Below are 22,995 nucleotides of genomic sequence, written 5' to 3' on the forward strand. Positions count from 1 at the left end.
AAGATGAAGGTTGCTTTGTCTCCCTGCTGGAAGTCTTGTAGAGCTTCCAGCATTCAGTCCTCTGGTGCAGAGAGGGCTGATGGGTCTCTCACTAGCAGGTACCTCTAGTACCACTGCACCAATTGCTGAGCACAAGGGTTGAACCACTACTTGTGGTTCCCTGGACCCCCGGTGTACTTGTATCAGCCCCTTTAGAATCTATCCTGGCTGGCAAGGGTTCCAGGTCTACGGACCTGGGCTTGGCTGCCATGGTTCTACAGCTGTCTATTTCTAGTGGAGAAGAGCAGGCGACAGGCTGTTGGAGGCTGGTCATTGACCACTCTGTTGTACCAGTTCATTTGCCAGACCCAGTTCAAGATGGAAACAGTTAGCTCAGTTCTAGATTCTGTCAGAGAGTGCGACTTAATGCTTTCAGTGGATCTAAAGGATGCTTATTTTCAAATAAGCTCTCAGAAGTGACTGCTTTACCCTCAGGGAGATGGTGTTCCAATTCAGGGCACTGTTTCAGGCTATCAGCTGCCCCCCCCAAGTGTTGATGCTAGCGTTCATGCTGATTTTGGCTTGTGCTCATTTGCATGGGATACATCAGTTAAGGTACCTGGATGATTGGCTGGTCCTGACGAGCTCATTGCCACATTTGCTTCGGGACATGGATCACCTTCTCGAGCTTTGTCATAGTCTTGGTGTGATGATAAGCTTGAGGAGTCGGATCTCATGCCCAAGCGGAAGGTAAAGTACCTGGGCATGCTGGTAGATACAGCAGCTGCGAGAGTTTTCCCTTCAGATTCTCACATCGGCAAGGTCAGGGAGGTAGCACAGAAGTTACTGTCTCAACAGGAACAACTTGCTAGGCAGTGGCAAGTCATTCTGGGTCACCTGTCATCATTGAAGAAGCTGGTCCCTCATGGGCGGCTCCACCTCCGCTCCCTTTGGTGGAGGCCAAGGAGTTTTGGTCTCTGGCAGGGAACCCGCCTTTCTTTCCTGTTCGCCTTTCAGACAGAGTAAGGAGAGACTGGAATTGGTAGCTATATGACAAGAACCTCAAAATAGGGGTGCCACTTTGCACTCCCCCTCCAGAGATACTTCTGTATTTGGATGCATTGACCTATGAATGGGACGCACACCTGAGGAAGTTGTTGGTTTCAGCTGTGTGGGACCAGAATGACAAGCACCTCTACATCAATATCCAGGAACTGGAAGCTGTGTTTCTAGCCCTTCAGGAGTTTCAGGGTCAAGTGATGGGGCACTCTGTGGTGTTCATGAGTGACAACAATACAGTGGTGGTATATGTCAACCAGCTTCACAGGTTGGTGATGCAGGTGCATGAGTGGGCAGTAACACACTAGGTAGAGCTGTCAGCCAGATACATTCCGGGTTCTTGGAATGTAGTGACAGACAAGCTCAGCTGCCAAAGTCAGGTGAGAGGGACAGAAATCTCTTCACCTAGGCATTGCAAAGAGGCTCTTCTATCTTTAAGGGGCTGTTTGCTACCCAGCACACCAGAAAGCTCCCATTGTTCTGTTCTGAGATGGAAGACGCCTTCCAGCACCCATGGGACAGCCTAGTGGCCTATGCCGTTCCTCTGTCTTGCCTGACTTGTCAGGTAATCACCAGGTATTGATTACCCCGAATCTCAGGTTGATTATTGTGGCCCCCAAGTGTCCACATGCTGAGTGGTATCTGGACCTGGTAGCTCTGTTATCTGAGGGCCCGAGAGAGATTCCCCCATGACACAACCTTCTGTGTCAGCTGCACATCGAGAGGTATCACCAGGGACTTCATGCCTGGAGCTTAACCATTGTCTTCTGCCACCTAGTGAAAGAGATGTCTGGATATCTTTAGTAATCCTCAGTGGCTGTGTACCAGGGGAAATGGGCCATCTTCTGTAGTTGGTGTTGTCAAGGGGAGCATCTCTGCAATAAGAGAAACTCTTCAGTAGGTAGTAGATTTTCTAGTCTTTCTTAAGTGAGAGAAGCTTGTTTCTGTCTCAGCCATTAAGGGTTACAGGTCTGCCCTTGGCCAAGTCCTCAGATTAAGAGAGTCGATCTCTCTTCCTCATGGGAGATCGCCATGCTTCTGAGAAGCTTTGAACAGTCTTGCCCACCAAGGGATGTAACTCTTCTATTGAGGAGCCTAACTCATACCCCTTATGAGCCTTTGAGAGAGTCATCAGACAGGGATCTGACCATTAAGACTGTTTTCTTACTTGCCCTGGCTTTGGTGAAGAGATTAGGCGAGCTGCATGACCTCTCCTTTGATGTTAAGCACTTGACAGATGGAAATCAGTTACAGGGGTATGGTCCGGCAAGAGTTCACAAGGTCAGGGGCATCTCCCTGGTCCTTGCATTCCAAAAGAACTTGTTGGTTCAACAAATATTACGAGTGGTGGTGTGGTCGTGGCAGACCACATTCACCTTGTTCTGTCTTGGGATGTTGCTCATAAATCCTTGGACACATTTTCCTTGAGTCTTGTGGTGGCTGCCCAACAAGTTATGTAGCTCACCCAGCTTCCCTTAGAGACAGTAGCATCTCATCTAAGGTATTCAGTGAACAAGAGAGTGTGAGAGTGACAGGTCTCTCCCCTTTTCACCTTTCTCATGCTTTGGGTAGTCATGTTTCGAGCTGGTACTTGCTGGAAGAAAGGTGTTCCCGGGTGGGTAGAACCAACCATTCACTTTAGAGAGTACCCAGATTCCTTACACTAATGGGTAAGTCTCATTCCTTACATCAGTGGGTAAGGCTCCTATGTAAAGAATAAGGTTTGTATTTGTGTAGATACACATAACACATTTTTAAGGTAATTTGTATTTTTCCTAACATACATACCTGAAGGTCTTTACATTAATGTCCCTCCTTAGCCACCTCTCCCTTTGGTACTTGGGCTGAAAGGCAAAGTAGAGTGCATACCGACAGGTTGGTGGGCTTCCCCCTACCTGTTGATAGTTAATGATCTTGTCTGAAAGTTAATTGGCCGTTCCAGCTCACATTCTCAAGCTAAATCAGTGTAAATAACTTCAGGTTTGTATGTTTGGAAAAATACAAATTAATTTAAGAATTTGCTGTATTTGTGGAGCTTGAAAAGGCTTTTCACAGATCATTGGCAATAGGAAATGGGATTACAAAGCCAGAGTGTACCAGAAAGATTCATAAAGTAAGTAATGTAGCTTTATTGTAATACTAGATTTTGCATGAAGATAGTGGTGGGTGTATGTATAATCTGAGGTGTAATGTTGATGTCAATAGGGAATTGTGCTCTTTCTCTCCTTGGGAGCTGCTGTATGCAGATGACATATAGTCCATTAAGCATACTTAGTCAGAAGAAGGTGATTATGCAAAGTGTCCTTTCTTGATTATGTGAACAATTAAAGACTTCCTTGTGATTCTTTAGAAGATTTAAATATTGTTGGAAATAACATATGAAAATGGTCAAGACAATGTGACAGCACTTTCCTCAGATGTTGCCAAATCTGTCTTACCCTAAGGGGATTGTGAAGAGGAAAATACAGGTTTGGGTCAGTAGCTCAGGATCCACCCATTTCATTAAAGGACCTATGTAAATTAACACAAAAAGGCTAAAAAGTAATATATATGACATAATTGTTGTATTTGAAAGGAGAGTGCATTAACTGGAGGTAGGTAATATTTAAACAATTTAATTTTGCTCACCTATCCTCATGTATGACAATAAATTAATGTTTTCCAAAAGAAGCATTAACTCTGAAGTATGTCAATGTTATAAGCAATAGGGGGCCATCTTTTTATCTGACTTCAGTGGTTCTTCTGTGCTACTAAGAGGACCATCTAAGGAAGAGGTGGTGGAAATATTAAGAAATAAAAGAATGGAGCAGGAAGAGGACAAAAAATAAGTGTACACAAAACAAAGTTTATGGAGATTGGAATATAATAGAGATAAAAATATAATCAGGATTAGCCATGCACTTGGTGTGGGATAAGTGTGTGGGTGAACTCTGTATTGGGTATCGACTGTAACTGATGGAGTCACAACAGGAGTTCAGGCTTACAAAATACACATGGAGCAAGAGATTGATGCCTATAATGCATTAATCCTTACAGGCCAGGCTATATATACATTAAGAAAACCCCTAGACTGGGCAAACTGTAAGGTTGGCCAGTTTAGAAAACACATCAATGAAAAGAGAAAGATATGCAAATGCATGTGGTATAAGAAAAAAAAATCATATTTTATGTACCTTCCATTGGAAGTTGAGAGTGAATATTTCCAACCCTGTGCAGGGCAAGACAAAAATATACTGAGTTTACCAAGTTATACATGTTTTTTCTAATAATTTTTTTTTATATTGTAAAATTGCAATTGCAGCTCATGTAATGTGATAACAGATAAGAACTTAAATCGATAACAAGTTCTGAGTATACTTATGGTAAAATGTTGATGAGATGTGCTGAGATTGAGAGATGCAGTACCTTTGGTGAGTTATACATGTTTTTTCAAATATTTCTTTGTACTTTAGGTTGCAGAATTACAATTATAGCTGGGACAGAGGGGATGCAGTACATTTCCCACATAAAATCTGATCTCCCTCTATCCTGCACTGAGGTGCTAGTGTTGCCAGAAGAGTTGCCATAAGTCATTTATGAAAAGTTAGTCACAAATGCAGTGGATAAGGAAGAAGCAGGACAAGACCTGTAGAATGGCACAGAAAGTAATTTAGAAAGGAGGAAAAAGACCTAGACATGAAGGGAGTTCAGACAGAAAGAGTGCAGGACAGCCTGAAAGGAGTCCAAGCAGAAATAGATGAAAAATAGATTTTCAGCAAGTAAAAAAAAAAAAAAAAAAACTATAAATGGTCCTTGTGATTTGCCACAAACAAATTTTGGAACCCAAATGTTGATTGTGTAGACCAGTGTGGCAGGTGAAATCAAAGGCAGACATAAAAAAAACTTACTTTACCTTGGAGATCCGACCTACCAAGTGCCTACATCGTGACGCTTTGCTCAGGCTACCTCACTACATAAAAAATAAACATAACATAAACAAATGACGAGCGCGAAGCGCAACTTCATGCAGACATTCTCAACAGAGTTAACATATTCCCTCTTTTGAATGGAAACAAAAGAAATCTACTTCCAAAGTAATAAGCCATTGCTTGATATAGAAAAAAATAAAATTGTCTACTTATGAAAGCTATTTAAGATTTCAGGGATCCACTCTCAAATACTTTAGGTATTCTCAAAGAGTTTACTCCCTTTTTTGTTAACACATCAGAAAACTGTGCTTTTGAATCTAACCAATTCTTTGAGAATAGCTATGTCAGATCTCAATCTCTTTTCTGAAACATTCATAAAGTGAACGGTATCCATCATACAATATTTGGGACAACATGTTTCCAAGATAGTAGGCCATATCCACTGCCTCAGCAGCTGCTAGTGTTTCTGCTGCCAGAGTGCTTTTTACAACCCTTCTTATTTTCTTTGACTCCCAGTATAAAGGACAACTATTTCCATTTTCACCCACTAAGAAAATCACAAAGCCCCCAGCACCACTAATTCCATCAGGGAGATTGGCATAAGAAGCATCACTGTACACCACCAACTTAAACTGAAAACTGTCACCCAGTCTTGGGAATTACATACAACTCTCAAAGGTACAGGCTTTTCTTAGACATTTGTTTGCCTCAATAAGATCTTTTCCTTTAGGGTTATTTATTTTGCAGCTAAGTTCCAGTACATCATATGACAAGTCAGGTCTTGAATTAGTACTTGACCATCCTAGTTGGCCTGCTAGACTCCTAAAATTCTCCTTTTCTTCATTACACTCCGTATTCTTATTAGTCCTCTCTCACCACTTACATTTATAGGTTCCAGAGATTTACAATACTCATTATGATGAAGTGTCCTCAACTTTGGTGTGGTTCTCTTTTTCTAACTAATTTTTTTTTTCATTTTCCACTGGATTTATAACTGGTTCTATCTCATTCTCTATGCTATTGTCCATTTCATCCTTTTCTCTTTGATGCCTCAACATACCAAGAAGCGCATTTCTTCCTTCAGTGTTTCTATCAAAGTGTATGGTATCTCCTGAATGTGTTTCATGTGCTCTTACGATATTTGAACCATACTTCAAAATCATTGTTTTGCCATCTTGACCAATGACTGTTGCTGGTCCTTTCCATTCTTTTTTTGCTCTTCCCTCTTAAAATAGCCATGATCTCCACTCTAAAGGACTTTACCAGTGGTTCTTACTTTGTGTCTTAGTGCCCGTCCTATTTTTTCAGAAGTTTCAGCAGCAATAAAGGTTTTTCTTGCAGAGTGGCAAGCATTGAGATGTTTAGCAACCATTTTCACTAGATGTTGTACCCTCCAGTGCAGGAAGTTCATCTTTCATGGTACATGGTAAGTTAGGATTCCGCCCATACACGATTTGATAAGGGCTAAAACCCCCTGCCACTTGGAGACAATTTTTAGCATTGACTGCCCATGCCAAAGCCACTTTTAAAGACAGTTCTGGTTGCTCTGCCATCATTTTTGTCACCATTTTGTCTATAACTGCATGATTATGCTCACACAGGCCATTACTGAAAGTTGAATTTGCTGCTGTCTGCATCACTTGAATGTTCATGTTCTCACACATTTCTAGAAGCGTGTTAATATCAAACTCCCCACCATTATCACACAGGAATTTCACAGGGGTCCCAAACCAGTTCCCAACCATGTCTCCATAATTATTTCTATTATCTCCTTGGGTTCGTTACTTCTTGTCACACAAGACTTTGACTTTGAGAACCTTGTTGCCATATCCACCACATGTAGAAAATATATACTGTATCCCCTTTTTTTATACTCCTTTAGGTCTAATGCCACTACTTTGTTAAACTCCTTTGCCATATTCACACTAACAGTTGGCCTTGATGGTGTTTTCTTATTTTTCATGCATCTCTCACAGCTATCCGACACTTATTCAGCGTACATGTAGCACATTTCGTCCTTAACACCAGCATCCTTCAACAGCTGAATCAGTCTCTTTGATGTGGGATGACCGAATTGTTGGTGCAATTTTCCTATCATCTTTTCCTTTTCATTATATCCCAAGGTCATCATTATTTATTCTGTTTTCTTAATAGTGTCCTGAAGAAGTACACCTCAATTTCAACTTTTTTCCATGAATATAATTTTCTGAGTCTAATTTCATTTGTGCGCTCTCTTCATTGATTTTTTACTGAGTGACAGGGGGATAGAGCAGGTCACCACATCTGCTATCACACTTGCGCTGTCACCTATAATGTTCACTGGAAGTTTTACTTTCATCATTGATTTATACATATTACCATCACCAAACTTGAACGTTATTTCACTTTCTTCCTCTTCTATTCTCAGTTTTTCCTCATCCGACGACGCCTGTGTATTCTTTTAACCAATCACTACCACATACTGTAGAACTGCAGACTGTGTCCAGGATAGCACAAATAATAGATTCTGTCATCAACACTGACATCAATTTAGGATTTTCAGTAACAGAATATAACTCTTCCTCCTTTACACTACTTACACATTTTTTGGACATGCTGGAGACAGAGGGTACTCTGATCCACACACATAACATTTCCTAACCTTACCATATACGTCAGCCGAGTTTCTCTTCCTATATGTTTCACTTCTGTTTGCTATGCTTCCTCTTCCTCTACCTCTAAACCTTCCCTGTCCTCTTCCACGTGTAATGACATTTACCACCTCCGTGCTAAATACTGGTTCAGGCTTTATCACCACAGCAGGGGTCTCACTCTCACTCCTGTTTGACACTGCACCCAATGATAACACTTCTTGATTTCCAAAAATTTCTAAGGGCTTGCTGCATGGAATCAAACATTTTATCTGTTTCACCAAAGGACTGCTGTTGACACTATTTGTTTGTCTTTAACCTCTAGTCCTGCACTGTGTAGTAGCTTAAATGCTAAAATACAATTTGGTATACTTACTTTGTACCTCTCCAGAACTGCACTTCTCTTCACAAATTCCAAAATGTACTTCTCCATTGTATGTTCCTTTTCCTTTTTGTAGTTGTCAAACCTTGTCCATGCCTCATACGCTGCTGACATCTCATCCTTCTTATACCATTTGTCCAAGTGTTGAAGCAAAACTTTCATTGCATCTTCGACTGTTAACTCTTCAATATCCACTTCCTCAAAAATCTTGCTCCTTACCTCGCTTCCTTCTGGGAATGACAGGGCAACAACCACAGCTTGTTTCTTTTTCTTGATACTTGCGACATGCTGCCATGCTTTCAGCTCTTGTTTCCAGTGGTCATAACCTTTATCAGCGGCGAAAACTGGTAACGCCATCCACCTGCCACATTCGCCGAAGCTACCCATGTTTACGTCATCTTCTAAGTTACTCGTTAATCTTCTCCTTCCTGCCACAACCACACTCTACTACCATTTGTTATTGTGTAGACCAGTATGGCAGTTGAAATCAAAGGCAGACATAAAAAACTTACTTTATTTACCTCAGAGATCCGACCTACCAAATGCCTGCATAGTGATGCTTTGCTCAGAGCGCCTCACAGCATAACAAACAAATGACGAGCGTGAAGTGCAATGTCATACACAGACATTCTCAACAGAGTTAACACCAAAAACCTCAGCAGGTTATGTTTTATACAAACCTAATAATTCCCAGGGGTTGATAAGTAGTTAAGAGGTTTTGTTAGGTTTCTAAATTTTTATATAGTAAGTATTTGGTGAATACATGGTTTCTAAATTTTTATGTGGTAATAAATTGGTGAATACATGGTTGTGTTCCAGTTGGGTAGTGAATGCATCCTGGGTACAGCCAATTCCACCTTAAATAAATGCATATATCATGAGCTGGACTGTAGATGAATAATTTGTCTCTTGTCTAGGGAGAAACTGAGCCGTAATATTTTTGGAAAAGTAGCATTCTTCATGGATTAGGCGATATACATATTATGTAGGAACAATTTAATGTCGGGGAAATTTCATGGAAAATGTTTACAGAAACCTTTACTATTGTATACAAAATCATAAAAGTGAAGTAAAAAAGTAGCTTTCTAGTAGAGGCAATAAGCTATCAAACATCATAAAATGTTTCTTTGGTGTTTTCAGCTATATTTACCAGTTGGTTCAGAGAGTATCCAGATTTTTCCCACCAATGGTTAAGTACCCTATGTAAAAAACGAAGGTTTGTATTTGTGTAGGAACAAATAGCAAATTTTATAAGTATTTTGTATTTTCCTAACATAAAAACCTGATTTCTTTACACTTAAGGCCCACCTTAGCCACCCATCATTCTGGTTCCTGGGCCGGAAGGCAAAGTGAATTGCTTAGCAAGAGGTGGGCAGGGCTTCATCCTACCTGTTGGTAGTTTACTGCTATGTCAGTAAGTTTGAATTGCTGTTCCAGCTTGTGTTCACAAGGTAAATCCAAAGTAAAGAACTTCAGGTTTGTATACAGGCAGTCCCCAGGTTACGACAGGCTCGGCTTACAACATTCTGAGCTTACGACACTTCAAATATATTCATCAAAAATTATTTCTCAGTTTATGACACATGTTGTGGGATTGCGATGCTTATAATGCTGGTTCGATGGAAGAAATATGGCTCCAAAACGGTAGAATGGTCTAAATTTTTATTTTTTTTTTTTTATGAAAAACTATAAAAATGCAGGTTACGTCATTTTCAAGACATCCAAAGGATTAAAGGTAAGGTTTCCTTATGATTTTCGACGACATGGTGTGAGAATGGAACCCCTGTCGTAAACCTGGGAGTGCCTGTAGTAGGAAGAATACAAATTACTTTTAAAATTTGCTATATTGGTAAGCATTTTTTATTGATTATTTTCACAGTATACTTTATAACAGTGGGAAATTTCAACCTCTACAAAATATAGTAGTTTTCTTAACTAGTTTGCTTCATAATTTTTTTGGTCTTTGAAGGCAAATCTTTATTTTTTTTCCAGGAATTAATGCTCCAAACTGCAACATCTGCAAAGATAATCCAAAAAGGAAATGCAAAGAATGTGGTTGCCATGAATGTGGTGGCAAAGATAACCCAGGGAAGCAGCTTTTGTGTGATGAGTGTAACAGTGCCTTTCATATCTATTGCCTTGACCCACCTTTGGAAGCTATACCAGATGTTGAAGAGTGGTTAGTATTATTGAATATGGTACCATTATGTGATAATTATGAAGTAGATTATGGCTGGCATAAAGGATTTGCTCCTAAATGAAGGGTGAAAATTAAACTGGGAAATTGAAATAAATTGATATCTCAAGAGCAAGGGTACCTTGGTAACAAGTGAAGAGTCAAAGCCAAACTGCAACTTGCTTAAGATTATTATTATTGTATGTTATTATTTAACCTTATCTTGAACAAGAGAACTTCTTCCTCTTTAGATGATGTTTAAAATTTTGATTGTAGGTATATGCAGCAAAGAAGAAAATACATAAATTGAAGGAACGGAATTATAAGGAAAAGATGGAGAATCATTTGTCTGACTAAGGGTAGTTGGTGAACACACTGTTTGATGAGAATAGGAGAGAAGTAGATAGGAACAATAAACTCTTGTTAAAGATGTCTGTCCCAATTTGGAACAGGTGATTGAGGACCAGGTAGACTGAAGTGAGCAGTCCTGAGCAACCATACACACATCTATTTATTCCTGACCCTCCTGCCCATCCTTCTCTGCAAGCTCTTTCTTTCTCTTCCTTAAGGTGTAAGCTAGGAAGCAGAAGGATATTGATTTCCTTTTTGCTTATACTGTATACCGACTGTTTCACGTTTCCCAGCTGTGAGAGAGGACTTGCCTGTGTCCCCTTCTGTACAGGAGCTGGCCTCTGGACTACCCTATGTTAGTTCAGTGACTTTCTTAGAGAGCTATCTGCCATGGGATGGAGTCATGCCAACAGATTAAGGGATGCACCCCTACCACTTCCCTCTCAGTCATCTACACCTCTAATCTGAGAGGAACATGACCTATCTTAGCCAAAGTCTTTTGGGTAGGCAGAAATCATCTATGCCTCCTTCTCCTCCTTTGTAGAACCACAAGCAACCATTTGATTCATTAAGGGATGTAAATCCGATATTACTAGGAACAGATATATGATCAAAAATCCAAAAACAAATTGTCCCATAACAGGTATTTTTTCAACTTTTTGGCTGGCTTTGTTGTGTTTTTACACGTACTTAGGAACGTATTTAAAAGCTGCATGGCTACTCTTGACACTGTTGGAATACAGTAAATTGGAATGGCTTGATTTTTGGGGTTTTCATTTGATTTCTTTGTTACTTTTGCAACAGTGGCTTCCTTGTAAATATTGAGCATGTGTCCTAGAAGTGCTTCAGCCAAAAATCGGTTACCTGGGAATCTTTTGCTCTTATTTGCCTTTTATATTCTCTAGGACACCTTAAATTATTTCTTTACATTTGTGATGTGAGAAGACTAGCATAAGAGGAGTGATGATTTTTGTGTATCCATATTTTATTTTATAAACTTTAGATATATTGATATTTGTGTTATTGCAAACATGCTTAGACCAAAGAAACATAAAGTATAACAAAAAATTAGCCCATTTAGGTGGCCAACTCTTCAACCATGACCATGGATGAGAGGAGCAGTTTGCCCCAGGGATGTTAAATTGTAAAATATCTTCAGAAGTTCATAAATCATTATTCAAGGAAAAGTGTGTAGGTATATTAAAGGGTAAATATTGATGCACACCTAATTACAGTGGGGTTAGGTTCCAAAAACCTTTTGCTGATTGAAAATATTCTAGCTTGAAAATAACCTTTAAGTCTCAGGAGTAGCCATTTTGTTGCCAAGGCATTATTTTCAATAAGTTTATGTACAGTACATATAAAAAACTAAAGACATGAACTTTATATTGGAAGCAATGAAACTTGAAGTCTTTGAAAAAAGCATTTTTGTTCCCATACAAATAAAAACCCGAAGTTCTTTTTGTAGTGTTTTGCATCGAGTGCAAAATTGAACTGCCATTCAGATTTAATGACAAGGTATTCAATTAACACCAGGTGAGGAAAGTCCTGTCCACCTGTTGGTCTGCATTCCGCCTTTGCTTCCAGCCACCGTCTAGTTGAGATGTCTCTCCAGATTCTGCTTGACTTGTTCATTCAAACTTTTTGATAAGTAAACTTTAGTATTCATTTTCCTTTTGCATTGACTGTGTATGTGTCATTATGGATCAAACCCATCAGTCAGTTAAGCATGCTAGCAACAGAATTTGGCATAGCTTTTTCGTTGCTGGGATTTAACAATATTTACTTATCAGATCTGTAAGACTTAGTCACTTGGGAGTTCCTGTGAGAGGTGTCATACCATAGGAGTGCACAGTCCTTGTGAGAGCTCACCGTATGAGGTCATCACCCAGTCCCTAACATTCTAAAAGAACCTATCAGTTCAGCAGGCATTATGTAAGGGGTTGTGGTCTTGTCAAGCCACATTTACCTCATTTTACCTGTGGGATGATGGCCACAAGTCCCTGGACACCTTTTCTAGGTGGCAGCTGCTCAACAATGTAGCTAGCCTGCTCCTGTAATTGGACAGGTAACATCTCATCTCAGTACAGACACTACCCTGCTTACGCATTTTCAGAGATGCGAACAGACGATCACAAATTAAAATTTTGTTTTATATAAGTGACTTACCAAGCAATTACTGTACATAGCTACCATCTTTCTACACTACAGTCTAAGAACATTCAAATTTTCGCGGTGGCGCTATCATCGCTAGTGTAGGTGACAGGGTCCCCCCACTTTTGGTACTAATGGGTACAACTCAGCATAGACCATCGATTCATTTTCTGCCGGCTCCCAATTAATGTTGGTAGTCTTGTACAGTCACTGCTTTGTCTTTTTTGGATTTTTTGTCCTGTATTTTTGGTGAATATTCTCTCTCATTTTGTGGTGGCTTTTCCTAACTTAGTAATATCGTTAGTAACTTTAATTCTAAAGATAGACAAATATGCCAGACTCCAGCTCTTCAGGCATTCTTTATTGCATTGAGGGGTGTAAAATTAGACTTGTTAAAGTGGCTTATGATTCTCACACTAAGTGTGGCAAGTGTGGGCGGCTAGACCGAGACAGGAAAAGGAGCCGAAAGTAGAGCCAGTCATGAGATTCTTTACCTGATGTGGTAAAGTAAAGTAAGTATATCTTAGTTTAACCAGACCATTGAGCTGGTTAACAGCTCTCCTAGGGTTGGCCCGAAGGATTAGACTTATTTTTACGTGGCTAAGAACCAACTGGTTACCTAGCAACGGGACCTACAGCTTATTGTGGAATCCGAACCACATTATGACAAGAAATGAATTTCTATCACCAGAAATAAATTACTCTAATTCTTCATTGGCGGCTCGGAGAGTCGAACGCTGGACCAACAGCGTGCCAGTCGAAAGCTCTACCACCACTCCAAAGAAGAACTATCTGATGTGGTAGAAGATAGCTCTGTTTCTTCTCCTTTGCTTCATGTTATGTCTCCCACCCTTAGCCCTCCTACACATTTACCCCATAATCCTTTACCAGGTTCCCATGCTTCCAGTCCCAATACTCTTGCCAGTCTCAAAGCAAAATTCTTAGCCAATACTGTCATGGAATTAACTTCCTCTTTCAGGGATTTTGTGTTGAAAACAGTGCCAAGCGTCAGTGTTGCACCAAGCGACAATGTTGTGAGTGTTGAGGAGGTGGCTGTCCATCCCCTGGCGCTCTTAGACGAAGGTCAGTGTCCTACTCCCCACACCGGGGAGAAGATATACTGGAGGTCCAAGGAGGCCAGTGGTGTTTGCCCACAGGGCAGTCGCCCTTCCAGTGAGCCTGTTGCACAGTCCCAGGTTACGACAGAGCACCATTAGAAAGGTGTCACGTTCAGTGCTTCTTGTCTGTCGTTGGATTCAGAAGACTTTGCCGGATGCGAGGCATCGGTGGCGTCATTCTTCCATCTCTAGGCCTTTGAAAAGACACTTCGATGTGGTAGACATCTCTCCTCCTCCTGTCAAGAGATGTAAGGAGGTTAGTGTTAGTTCTCAGCCCTCCTGCAGTTTCATCTTTCGAGTCATGGGACCCCATTTTCATCTTGAAGCGACATGATTCTTCAAGTAAGCTCCTGTCACTGTCTGCTAAGCGCCCCTCTCTTTCAGATCGCTTGGTGCCCGACCGCTTGGCAACAACTGTGGAGCGTTCGGCACCGAAATCCGGACGCTCGGCACCAGCTTCCTGGCGTTCTGTGCCAACATTTGGGCGCTCAGTGCCTCTTCCTTCTTCATCAGTTCAGGGAAATGTTGCTTTAGCCCCTGTTAAGTGTCAGCTTGAGGAACTTAAGGGCTTTTAAAGAAGGAAACTGTCATTTCCAAGAGCGAGGACACCTTATCCTGTGTCTTCTGATGAGGATGAATGGGAACTAGATACCGCTCCTTCTTATGCTTATTTGTCTTTGCTAAGATTCTTTCTGGCGAATTTTCCAGACTTTTTTGAGCCTGCTGCTCCTGGTTCCCCAGCCTAGTGCTTTCTTCTTCCTCAAGGAAAGTTCTTCGAGAAGTGGATGAGTTGCTGGCCGTGAAGAGGGACCAAGGTAAAGCAACCTTTGCCTTTCCTCCTCCCAAACTTCTCAGGAAAAAGTGTCTATTCTACGCCATTGGGGAAGCTCCCTCCTTGTGAATCTCTGCCTTCTCCCAGGGTTTTTTTTCCAGTCTGGTTGACGCCACACTTCGTTCTGCGTTCCCTGCAGCCAAGATTTCCTTCTCTATGCTTGAACTGGACCATCTTGTCAAGAACCTGTGCAGGGTATCAAAAATTTTTAGCTTCCTTGATTGCATGGTGGGGGCTTTAGCTAGAAAAATCAACGATTGTCCGGTTTTGGCTGAAGATTTCTCTTCTGACTGGTTTGGAGTATTGTTTTGCACAGACAAGGCAGTCAGGGATGGTTCTTCCGAGCTCGCCTCACTGTTTTCAATGGGAATCTTGAAGAAGCGAGAGCTGTGGTGCTCCTTTGCCACTAAAGGAGTCACAGCTATCACCATAACCACCTTGCTAATCCTGTATGTAAAGACCTCAGGTTTGTACATTAGAAAAAATACAAATGACTCAAAAAAATTTGTCATTTTATGTTGGTGCAAAATGCCAAGAGTCTGCCTACGCTAGCAGGTAAGTCATCCCTTTCTTCAAGCCAGCCATATAGTTAAAAGTGATGCTGTGTACCCACAGACCCGAGTAGGAGGAAGAGTGAGCCTGTTTTGTGTGTTTTGGAAAGATCTGGAGGTGGATCCCTGGCTGGTGAAGGTGCACAAGGAGTTTTACAGCATTCCCTTCCTTTTTCCAGCTTCCTCTAGCGGGTTCACTGTTAGATTTCCCCTCCTACCTACTCAACAAGGAGAAGCTCCAGATCCTGCTGTGGGATGTAGATTCTCTTTTAGCATGGGACAGAGATATTTGTTACAAAGTCATCTCATGGCTTCTGTAATCACCTGTTTCTGGTACTGAGGCTTCAGGGGCCGATGGAGACCAGCACAGAATGTCAAAACAAACCCCCCTTTTTTTTTTTTTTTACTTGGCTCCACTTACTCTGAAGTAACAAGTTGGATTTTAGCAGCAGCCCAGAGGAGGATTGGATGTAGTTGGTAGACATGCTGGATTCTTATTTTCACCTTTTGCTTCTCATTGTTCCACTTTCATCAGCGTCAAAGTGGTATCCCTGGCAAGGAACGTCCAACATCATTCAGACTTTGCAGCCCAATGAATTAGGCCTTTCCTTGCAACAGTACCAGCAGATGGATTCTAATCATTAGGTACGAAGCATCTTATTCCTGGTGAAATTTTATTTTCTTGGGGGTTATAATTATTTTTCCCCACACCTTTTCCCACCACCTATTCAGTGTGTGAACCAGCTTTCATAATAGAGAGGTAAGATTCATTTAAAAAAGTTGGAATTTTTTATAATGAAATTTATTTTTATATATATATATATATACATCTTTATTATGTATCCCCTCCCAACCTCCCCACTCAGTGGATGGAGAAAAAATTGTATGGAAAACAATAGATGATCAAACCACCTGAAAGGGATGGGTCAGTAGATTGTTCAAACTAAACACTGGGGAATACAGTGATCATAATAGAGAGATAAGTATTTAGAAAATAATTTTCTTACGTGAATTTCTATTTATGTAACATCTCCATTCTTTCATAGGTTTTATTTTTTTTTTTACTTTAGGTTTTGTCCTCTGTGTAAAAATGATGATACTGAAATAGTGAAAGCTGGGGAGAAGCTTAAAGAAAGCAAAAAGAAGGCGAGAATGGCATCTCAAACAAGCAAGTCCAACAGGGATTGGGGGAAAGGATTTGCGTGTGCTGGTAGACAGAAGGTGTGCACGCTTGTTCCTCAGAATCACTTTGGTCCTGTTCCTGGAGTAGAAGTTGGAACACTTTGGAAATACAGATTACAGGTAAGAGAAAAATAATTTTTGATTTTGTTGAATTTTTATCAGAAAATTATGTAGGCAGATTACTGTACTTGATGGTAAATTAGATGCCCTGTCATCTTAACTAGAATTATTCAGTTAAAAAATGCGTATTTAAGCACATTTTCGAAATATGTGGAAAGGACAGCAAGAAAACCCCCCCCCTTTTTTTTTTTTTTTTTTTTTTTTTTTTTATCAGTAACTTAAAGGTTTCCAAGGGTTGTGTTCTTAGTAATTGTAATTCAACTACGGTACACTACTTGTATATGAATCAGTAGTAAAAAAAATGGGATGCATTCCATGGCCATTGAAATTTACTTTAAACAGGAAATCGCAACCCTTTATCAAACAAAAACATTACTCTGGTATTTTTATAGTAACAATACTTTATTAAAGATAAATTTTATGAAATACCAACCTCTTAAATCAGTGTTATCCTCACAGTTGTCTAAATTCCCCTGCCAAGTCATTTTCACAATTCATCTTTCTTTTGAAGCTTATTTACCCTATCAATAAGAAAATGTATTAATACATTACATTATTGTACTCTTGGTTGTATCCATTTTATCTAAATTTATCTTAATTGCCCTTCCCCAGTTGTTGTGGCAAACTTGTTATGTTTCTTTTTTGCCTTACAAGGTGTCCAGCTCCACCTTGTCAACCAGTTGCTTCCGGTGCTTTTTTTTAATGACGTATGGTTAGCTACATTCATACTAGTAATGAAATTGTTGTAAATGATGTAAGTGCTGCTGTTGATTTTATTGTTTGTTATTGTGTTGAATTTTACTGTGGTGTTGTTATGAATCTGTTTATGAGATTTGCTATTTATTCTGGTAGACATTGAGCTTAGCCCTGAGCCTGCTACTCATTACTATAAGAAAAATTATAGGGTGCTTTACTGAGGTATTCAAGGCTCAAGGTCAGATTTTCTTGAACTGTAGAGTTGTGCTTATAATTACAATTTGATCTATCTATCTAAGACTCTTGTAAGCAGTAACAAGTCAAAGGTTGATTTCCTAATCCCAGGGTTTGATCGTCTTAACTTTATTTATTGTCGTAAAATCCCATGTGCTCAGTGTATAATTGTATGTACTAAATCTTGATGATCTATTCATCATGAGGAAAAACTTTTAAGTGCAGTTGTTTTAAGGTTTTTTGTAAGTTCTGCAATGTTTATGTATTTGCTGTTTATCGCAATCCAGTTGTTGATGTTCTATATATGACTGTCTCTTGGAGAGGGTTAGTATGGTTCAGAGAAGCTCTGGATGGTTTCTTCCCCTTGTTAAAAAAAAAAAAAAAAAAATAGTGTGTTGTCTCCCAAGATTAGTAGGTTTTATAGATTTTTAGGCTGATGTAGTATCTTTGTGGATGAGCACAAGCTTAGTAATGCAGTACCTATTCCTGAGAGTGGCATATCTGCAGCCTGCAGTAACTACAGGCCAATATCTATTCTTGTGCTTTCCAAAGCTGCATAAAAACTTATTTTCAAGGCTCTATATAAGTATGTGGAATCTAAAGGATTGTCAGCTGGTAGTATACATATTGGAAACAATTAGGTACTTGTGGTACTCTTTAGATTTCACAGGGTATTTGCAAAAGAATCCTGATAAGGGTTTGAGTGTAGAGTAATTCAAGTAGATTTTAGTGCTGCTTTCTATTTAGTAAATCACAAGGCACTTATTTATAAATTTCAGAATCTTGGAGTGGGTGTATATGTTTTAGGTTTACTTCAAGATATCCTTATTTTTAGTGTATACAAGTGATATGGTATGTTAGGAAGAATACAAATAACTAAAAATTTGTCATGCCTGCTTAGTATATGTAACCATATTCTTGGAAGCTTGAATTGCAAGTTCATGGCCCAAGTTGGCCTGGTCCATATGAATAGGGATTTATCTCCTTAATAATAACCATCAAAAAAATTTTATTTTGATTACTATTTATAAGAGCAATAAATGAATAGTTAGAAAAATAAGATTAATTAAAATAATCAACACTATTATATCTGGTAGTATAATTCAGTCAGCACCTAAACAAATACAAGAATCTTAAATTGCTTAGAATGGCTCTTTTTGTATGTGACCCCCTACACTCACCAGTTTTTAGCCCTTTAACTCACTTACTCTGTGGATCATGCAGGGGATAACTTGCATTTTATGTTGTATCAGAGGATCTATGTTCACATTTTCTGTGTTGCAAAAAGTGTTAGTTAATTAAGCAGTTAAATTTCTCTTCCTTCTTTTTGCAGTATATGTAGTTGATTTGATTTATAAATTTAGCTGTCAAGCCAGGTACTGGGGCATTTTCAGCCATTTGGCACTTGAGACAGTGAAAAGAGGGAGTTGAGCTGATTGGACAGCAAGATTGGGGAAAGGAAGTAGGAATGAAGGTGAAGCAAAAGGCTAAAAATTGGGTGCAGCTAGGGGCCAAAGAGATGCTGCAAAAACCCATAAGTAATGTCCACAGTGCACCACATGGGGTGCACTGACAGCCACGTCTCCATTGAGGCAGCATATGCATGAAGTGAAGACTGAAGCCAAATAATTTGTTACAAATTATCATGTCCCTTATATTGGTGAGAGGCAATTACTAACCCAGTGTAAGTCTGAACTTCAAAAATTATCCATTATGACCCCTGTCAATCCAGTTATAGTTTACTCCATAGGGGGTTAATGCCATCAGTGTACCTCACTCGGTGCAGTGTAGCCATTACTAAAAGGTGTTTGCAGTATCCCTCTGCCCCCTAGCATTACTCTTTTTTACTTTATACCTCAATTCCTGCTTCCTTTTGTCAATTTTGCTGTCCAATCTCTGTGACTATTACTTCTTAGTGCAACTGTAGGATTTATTCGAAGTTCCCCTCTTAGGTCCTTGTACTACTACTATATTTTCTGGCTGTCATTACAGGCAGTCCCCTGTTTACGGCAGGGGTTCTGCTCCCAGCGGCACGCTATAACCCGAAAACGCCATAAACTGGAACATCATAATGATATTGGTGCTGTAAGCGCCATAAAACTGGGTTACACCACCATAAAATCAGGTTAACGGCTCCATAACACGGGGACTGCTTGTATCTAACTTTGCAACTACTCCAAATTCCTCTTAGCACTGTCTCAAGTGCTGAGTAAATGAAAGGGCCCCAGTGCTTTGCTTGAAAGCCAAAATTTCATAAAATCATCAAATCCAGTTGAAGTGTACACATAATTTGGGTAGGTTTCCTTAAATGTGCAAGTTACTTTTTTTGTAGCTCCTCAACTTACCAAATGATTCTAGGGTCTATATTTCTGATAAGTCATAACATTTGATAAGGAATAATCTCATCTTTATTAACATTTTATTCACTTTAAAGATTTCCCAAAATGTTTCATTTCTCAAAAATTGGCTGGTAAGCAAAGAATTCTGATAAGCAAAACGTTTATCATGAGTTTAGCTATCCTCAAACATATACTTTTCATCTTCAGTATATAGTATAAGGGACTTAGATTAAATCAGTTGGTGTATTATGATTAACTGCTGTATTTGTTATAGTTACATGATATTTTGTAAGGTTCTTTTTTAGTCAAGCAAGATCATATTTATCATTGTAGGTTTCAGAGGCAGGAATCCATCGGCCACATGTTGCAGGAATTCATGGTCGTGAGAGTGAGGGTGCTTACAGCATAGTATTGTCTGGTGGCTATGAGGATGATGAAGACAATGGTGATAGCTTCACCTATACAGGGTCAGGAGGTCGAGATCTCTCTGGCAATAAGAGAACAGCCGAACAGTCTTGTGATCAACTTTTAACAAGGATGAACAGGTAATTATGTCCTACATGCTTATAAATTTAAGTATAGGAGATAATCTGAACAGTGACTTTCTTTAAGGGTTTTGATTAAGCTAAAATTTCCCTGAATCATAGGAACAAAACCACACTAATGTTGCTTAATGATTAATGGAACATAAGGCTTTAGGTTTTAACCTATGTGAAATATTTTGGTTCTGCTTTGTTAAAGCCTTTGCATGACTCGTTTCGTTTTACTAGTACCCATAATACATATGAAACAAAACAAAGCAGGCAGCAGTATCATATTTATTGATATTTGCATTTACTGTATATGGAATTGTAATCAGTCATTTCAATAAAGTACTCAACAAAATGCTTGACTGCATGAATTGGTATTGCCTAGATTTTTTTTTTTTAATATACAAAAAGAGCTGAAAGTAGACAAGGAATGTTTCAAGATATTGTTTTGAAGTTTGTCAGGTTGTGTAATCTATATATTTCTCTGCTAATTCTCTTGTTTTTTCATTACTTAGAGCTTTAGCATTGAATTGTAACGTGCCGCTCAACGTAAAGGGTGCAGAAGCTAAAGACTGGAGAGGAGGAAAACCCGTTCGTGTGGTGAGGAATGAAAAGGGACGTAAGCACTCCAAATATGCACCCGAAGAAGGTAATAGGTGAGTGTTACTGTGGAACATTTGTTAAATTTTTGATACTTGATTTGAAAAATTAAGGCTCATTTTTTAATTATTTATTTATTTTATTTTATTTTTTTTTTTTTTTTTGGAGGGGGCCTGTCTTGAAAAATAGAACATAAAGAGAGAGGGGGAAGGCATAGTACAGTAAGTGTGTAGTGTGTGCACAAATTTACATATACCCATGCAGGCTAGCTGGGATAGCCAATAGGCTAGGCTTACACATCAACTTACATGACAAAAAGACAATATATTTATTACACAATTTTATTTTGAACTTCTGAAAATATTCTAATTCACAAACTTTAAAAAAATTTCATATATTGTATTTACCCTACAATTTTGGTGTTTTTTAATTTTCTTTGCAAATTTAAGCATTCAAATTTCTTGTCAGCTACTGGTTATCCATCAGAGGAGATGGAGGGGAGTGGGTGGGGAACAGGCTCCTCAATTATTGACAAATTGACTTGCCAGCTTAGTTGTAGTAATGGAACACTCTTGTAAGTGTAGACTTTACTATACTCACAAGTGTTTTGTTGTCAAAGTATTGAACAATCTTGTTTTCCAGGCCAACAACCATATCACTTGTATACACAAAAAATAACAATGGAACTCCAGACACGACAGGTCTAGGTTTGCTAAAGAAGAGCTATTCAAAGTACCTTGACCTTTATGACCACATGTAGGGTTTTCTAATTACCAGAGTATGTGGATTAATGTTTGTTGGTAAAAAAAAAAGCCCTTACAATTGGGGTTTGTACATTCAGAAATGCTATGACCAGGTGGTTTGCAATAGTTTCAAGTCTGAGCATGCTCTTTCTTGACACCACCCAGAGTTGCTTTTCCTTGCTCCTCAAATCTATCAGGGTCTTTGTGTCTTAAGTATCAGTGAAAAATTATGTGCTATCATGGCAGTTTTTTAAGATACCTCTCCACTTTGTCAGGGTAGCACAGTCATAAATTCTTCAGTCACAGTCAGATTTACAAGACTTACAAAACCATCATCCTTAGCTGCTGTGATCCATTTATTGAGCAATTGTAGTTTTTCATTGTCAAATTCATACCAAGTCTGATTTTGAATTTTGAAATATTGTCTAAAACTTTGCTTATGTCCCTTAACAGTAATTAAGTAAGAGTCTTAAATTGCTTTTTTCAACATTTCATAATTCCTGTCTCCTACTAAATGACCAACTGCCACTGCTGCTCTACCTTTTATTTTAGTCTTGATCAACGAGCCCCTCTGTTCTGTTGGCCATTGCATACTAGAATCAATATCCTCAAAATTACAGAAAAATGAATCTGCGTCACCTTCATTAAATTCAGGCATTGATTTCACCACTTTAGCCAGATCAAATTTAATAGGAAGACTTGCCTTCATGTCCAGAATTTTCTTTTTCTCCTCAACAGATAGCTTAGTTTTCTCATGTTCTAGATTTTGTTCTAGAAAAGCTTTATGATCTAACTTAGTTTTAGTTAACTCCAGTATTTGCCTTTCTGCCTCAACTTCTAACTTTCGCCTTTACTTCTCAGTTTCAGTTTCTAACTGACGTTTTGTTCATGACACTTACCTGCCAGATATATATATAGCTGTATTTCTCCGAAATCCAACAGAATTTCAAAACTCGCGGCACGCGGTGATGGGCCAGGTGGTTAATATTCATTCCCGCTGCTGGGAATCGGGAACCATTCCCCTTTTCTATTCAGATTTTCTCTGTCGCCGGTACTGTTAACATCTGTTACAGTACCTCCGCCTCTAGATTTCGTTAACTTGCATATTTCCACTTAAGTATTCTCTTGACTTTTGGTATTGGATCTTGGACTGTGGATTGGCACACGCTTTTTTCTGGACTGTTGTTGATTTTGCTTATGACTACTCTTTAAATATGTCTGGTTCTAGTTCTGCTAGTTTTCGTGTATGTTGCATGAGTGATTGTAAGGTGAGGCTACCGAAAGCTTCGGTAGACCCTCACTCGGTTTGCTTGAGGTGTAGAGGGCATGTTTGTCTGATAGATGATCGATGTAAGGAGTATGAACCTTTATCTGATGCGAGCTGGAAGTCGTATGATTCGTATGTTCGCAA

General features: G+C 39.3%; 1 protein-coding gene across 1 annotated transcript in view; it reads left to right on the forward strand.

Moving 5' to 3' along the window:
- The window catches only part of LOC136853483 (E3 ubiquitin-protein ligase UHRF1-like), a 75,370-nt gene that overhangs the window by 16,077 nt on the left and 36,298 nt on the right, over nt 1–22,995 (forward strand). The window contains exons 6-9 of the mRNA XM_067129097.1: nt 9,951–10,137; nt 16,211–16,442; nt 20,045–20,256; nt 20,757–20,897. Coding sequence (XP_066985198.1) covers nt 9,951–10,137; nt 16,211–16,442; nt 20,045–20,256; nt 20,757–20,897 — 772 coding nt within the window. The remainder of the gene's footprint in view (nt 1–9,950; nt 10,138–16,210; nt 16,443–20,044; nt 20,257–20,756; nt 20,898–22,995) is intronic.

This window comes from Macrobrachium rosenbergii, chromosome 3 (genome assembly GCF_040412425.1).
Source record: "Macrobrachium rosenbergii isolate ZJJX-2024 chromosome 3, ASM4041242v1, whole genome shotgun sequence".
Taxonomy (NCBI): domain Eukaryota; kingdom Metazoa; phylum Arthropoda; class Malacostraca; order Decapoda; family Palaemonidae; genus Macrobrachium; species Macrobrachium rosenbergii.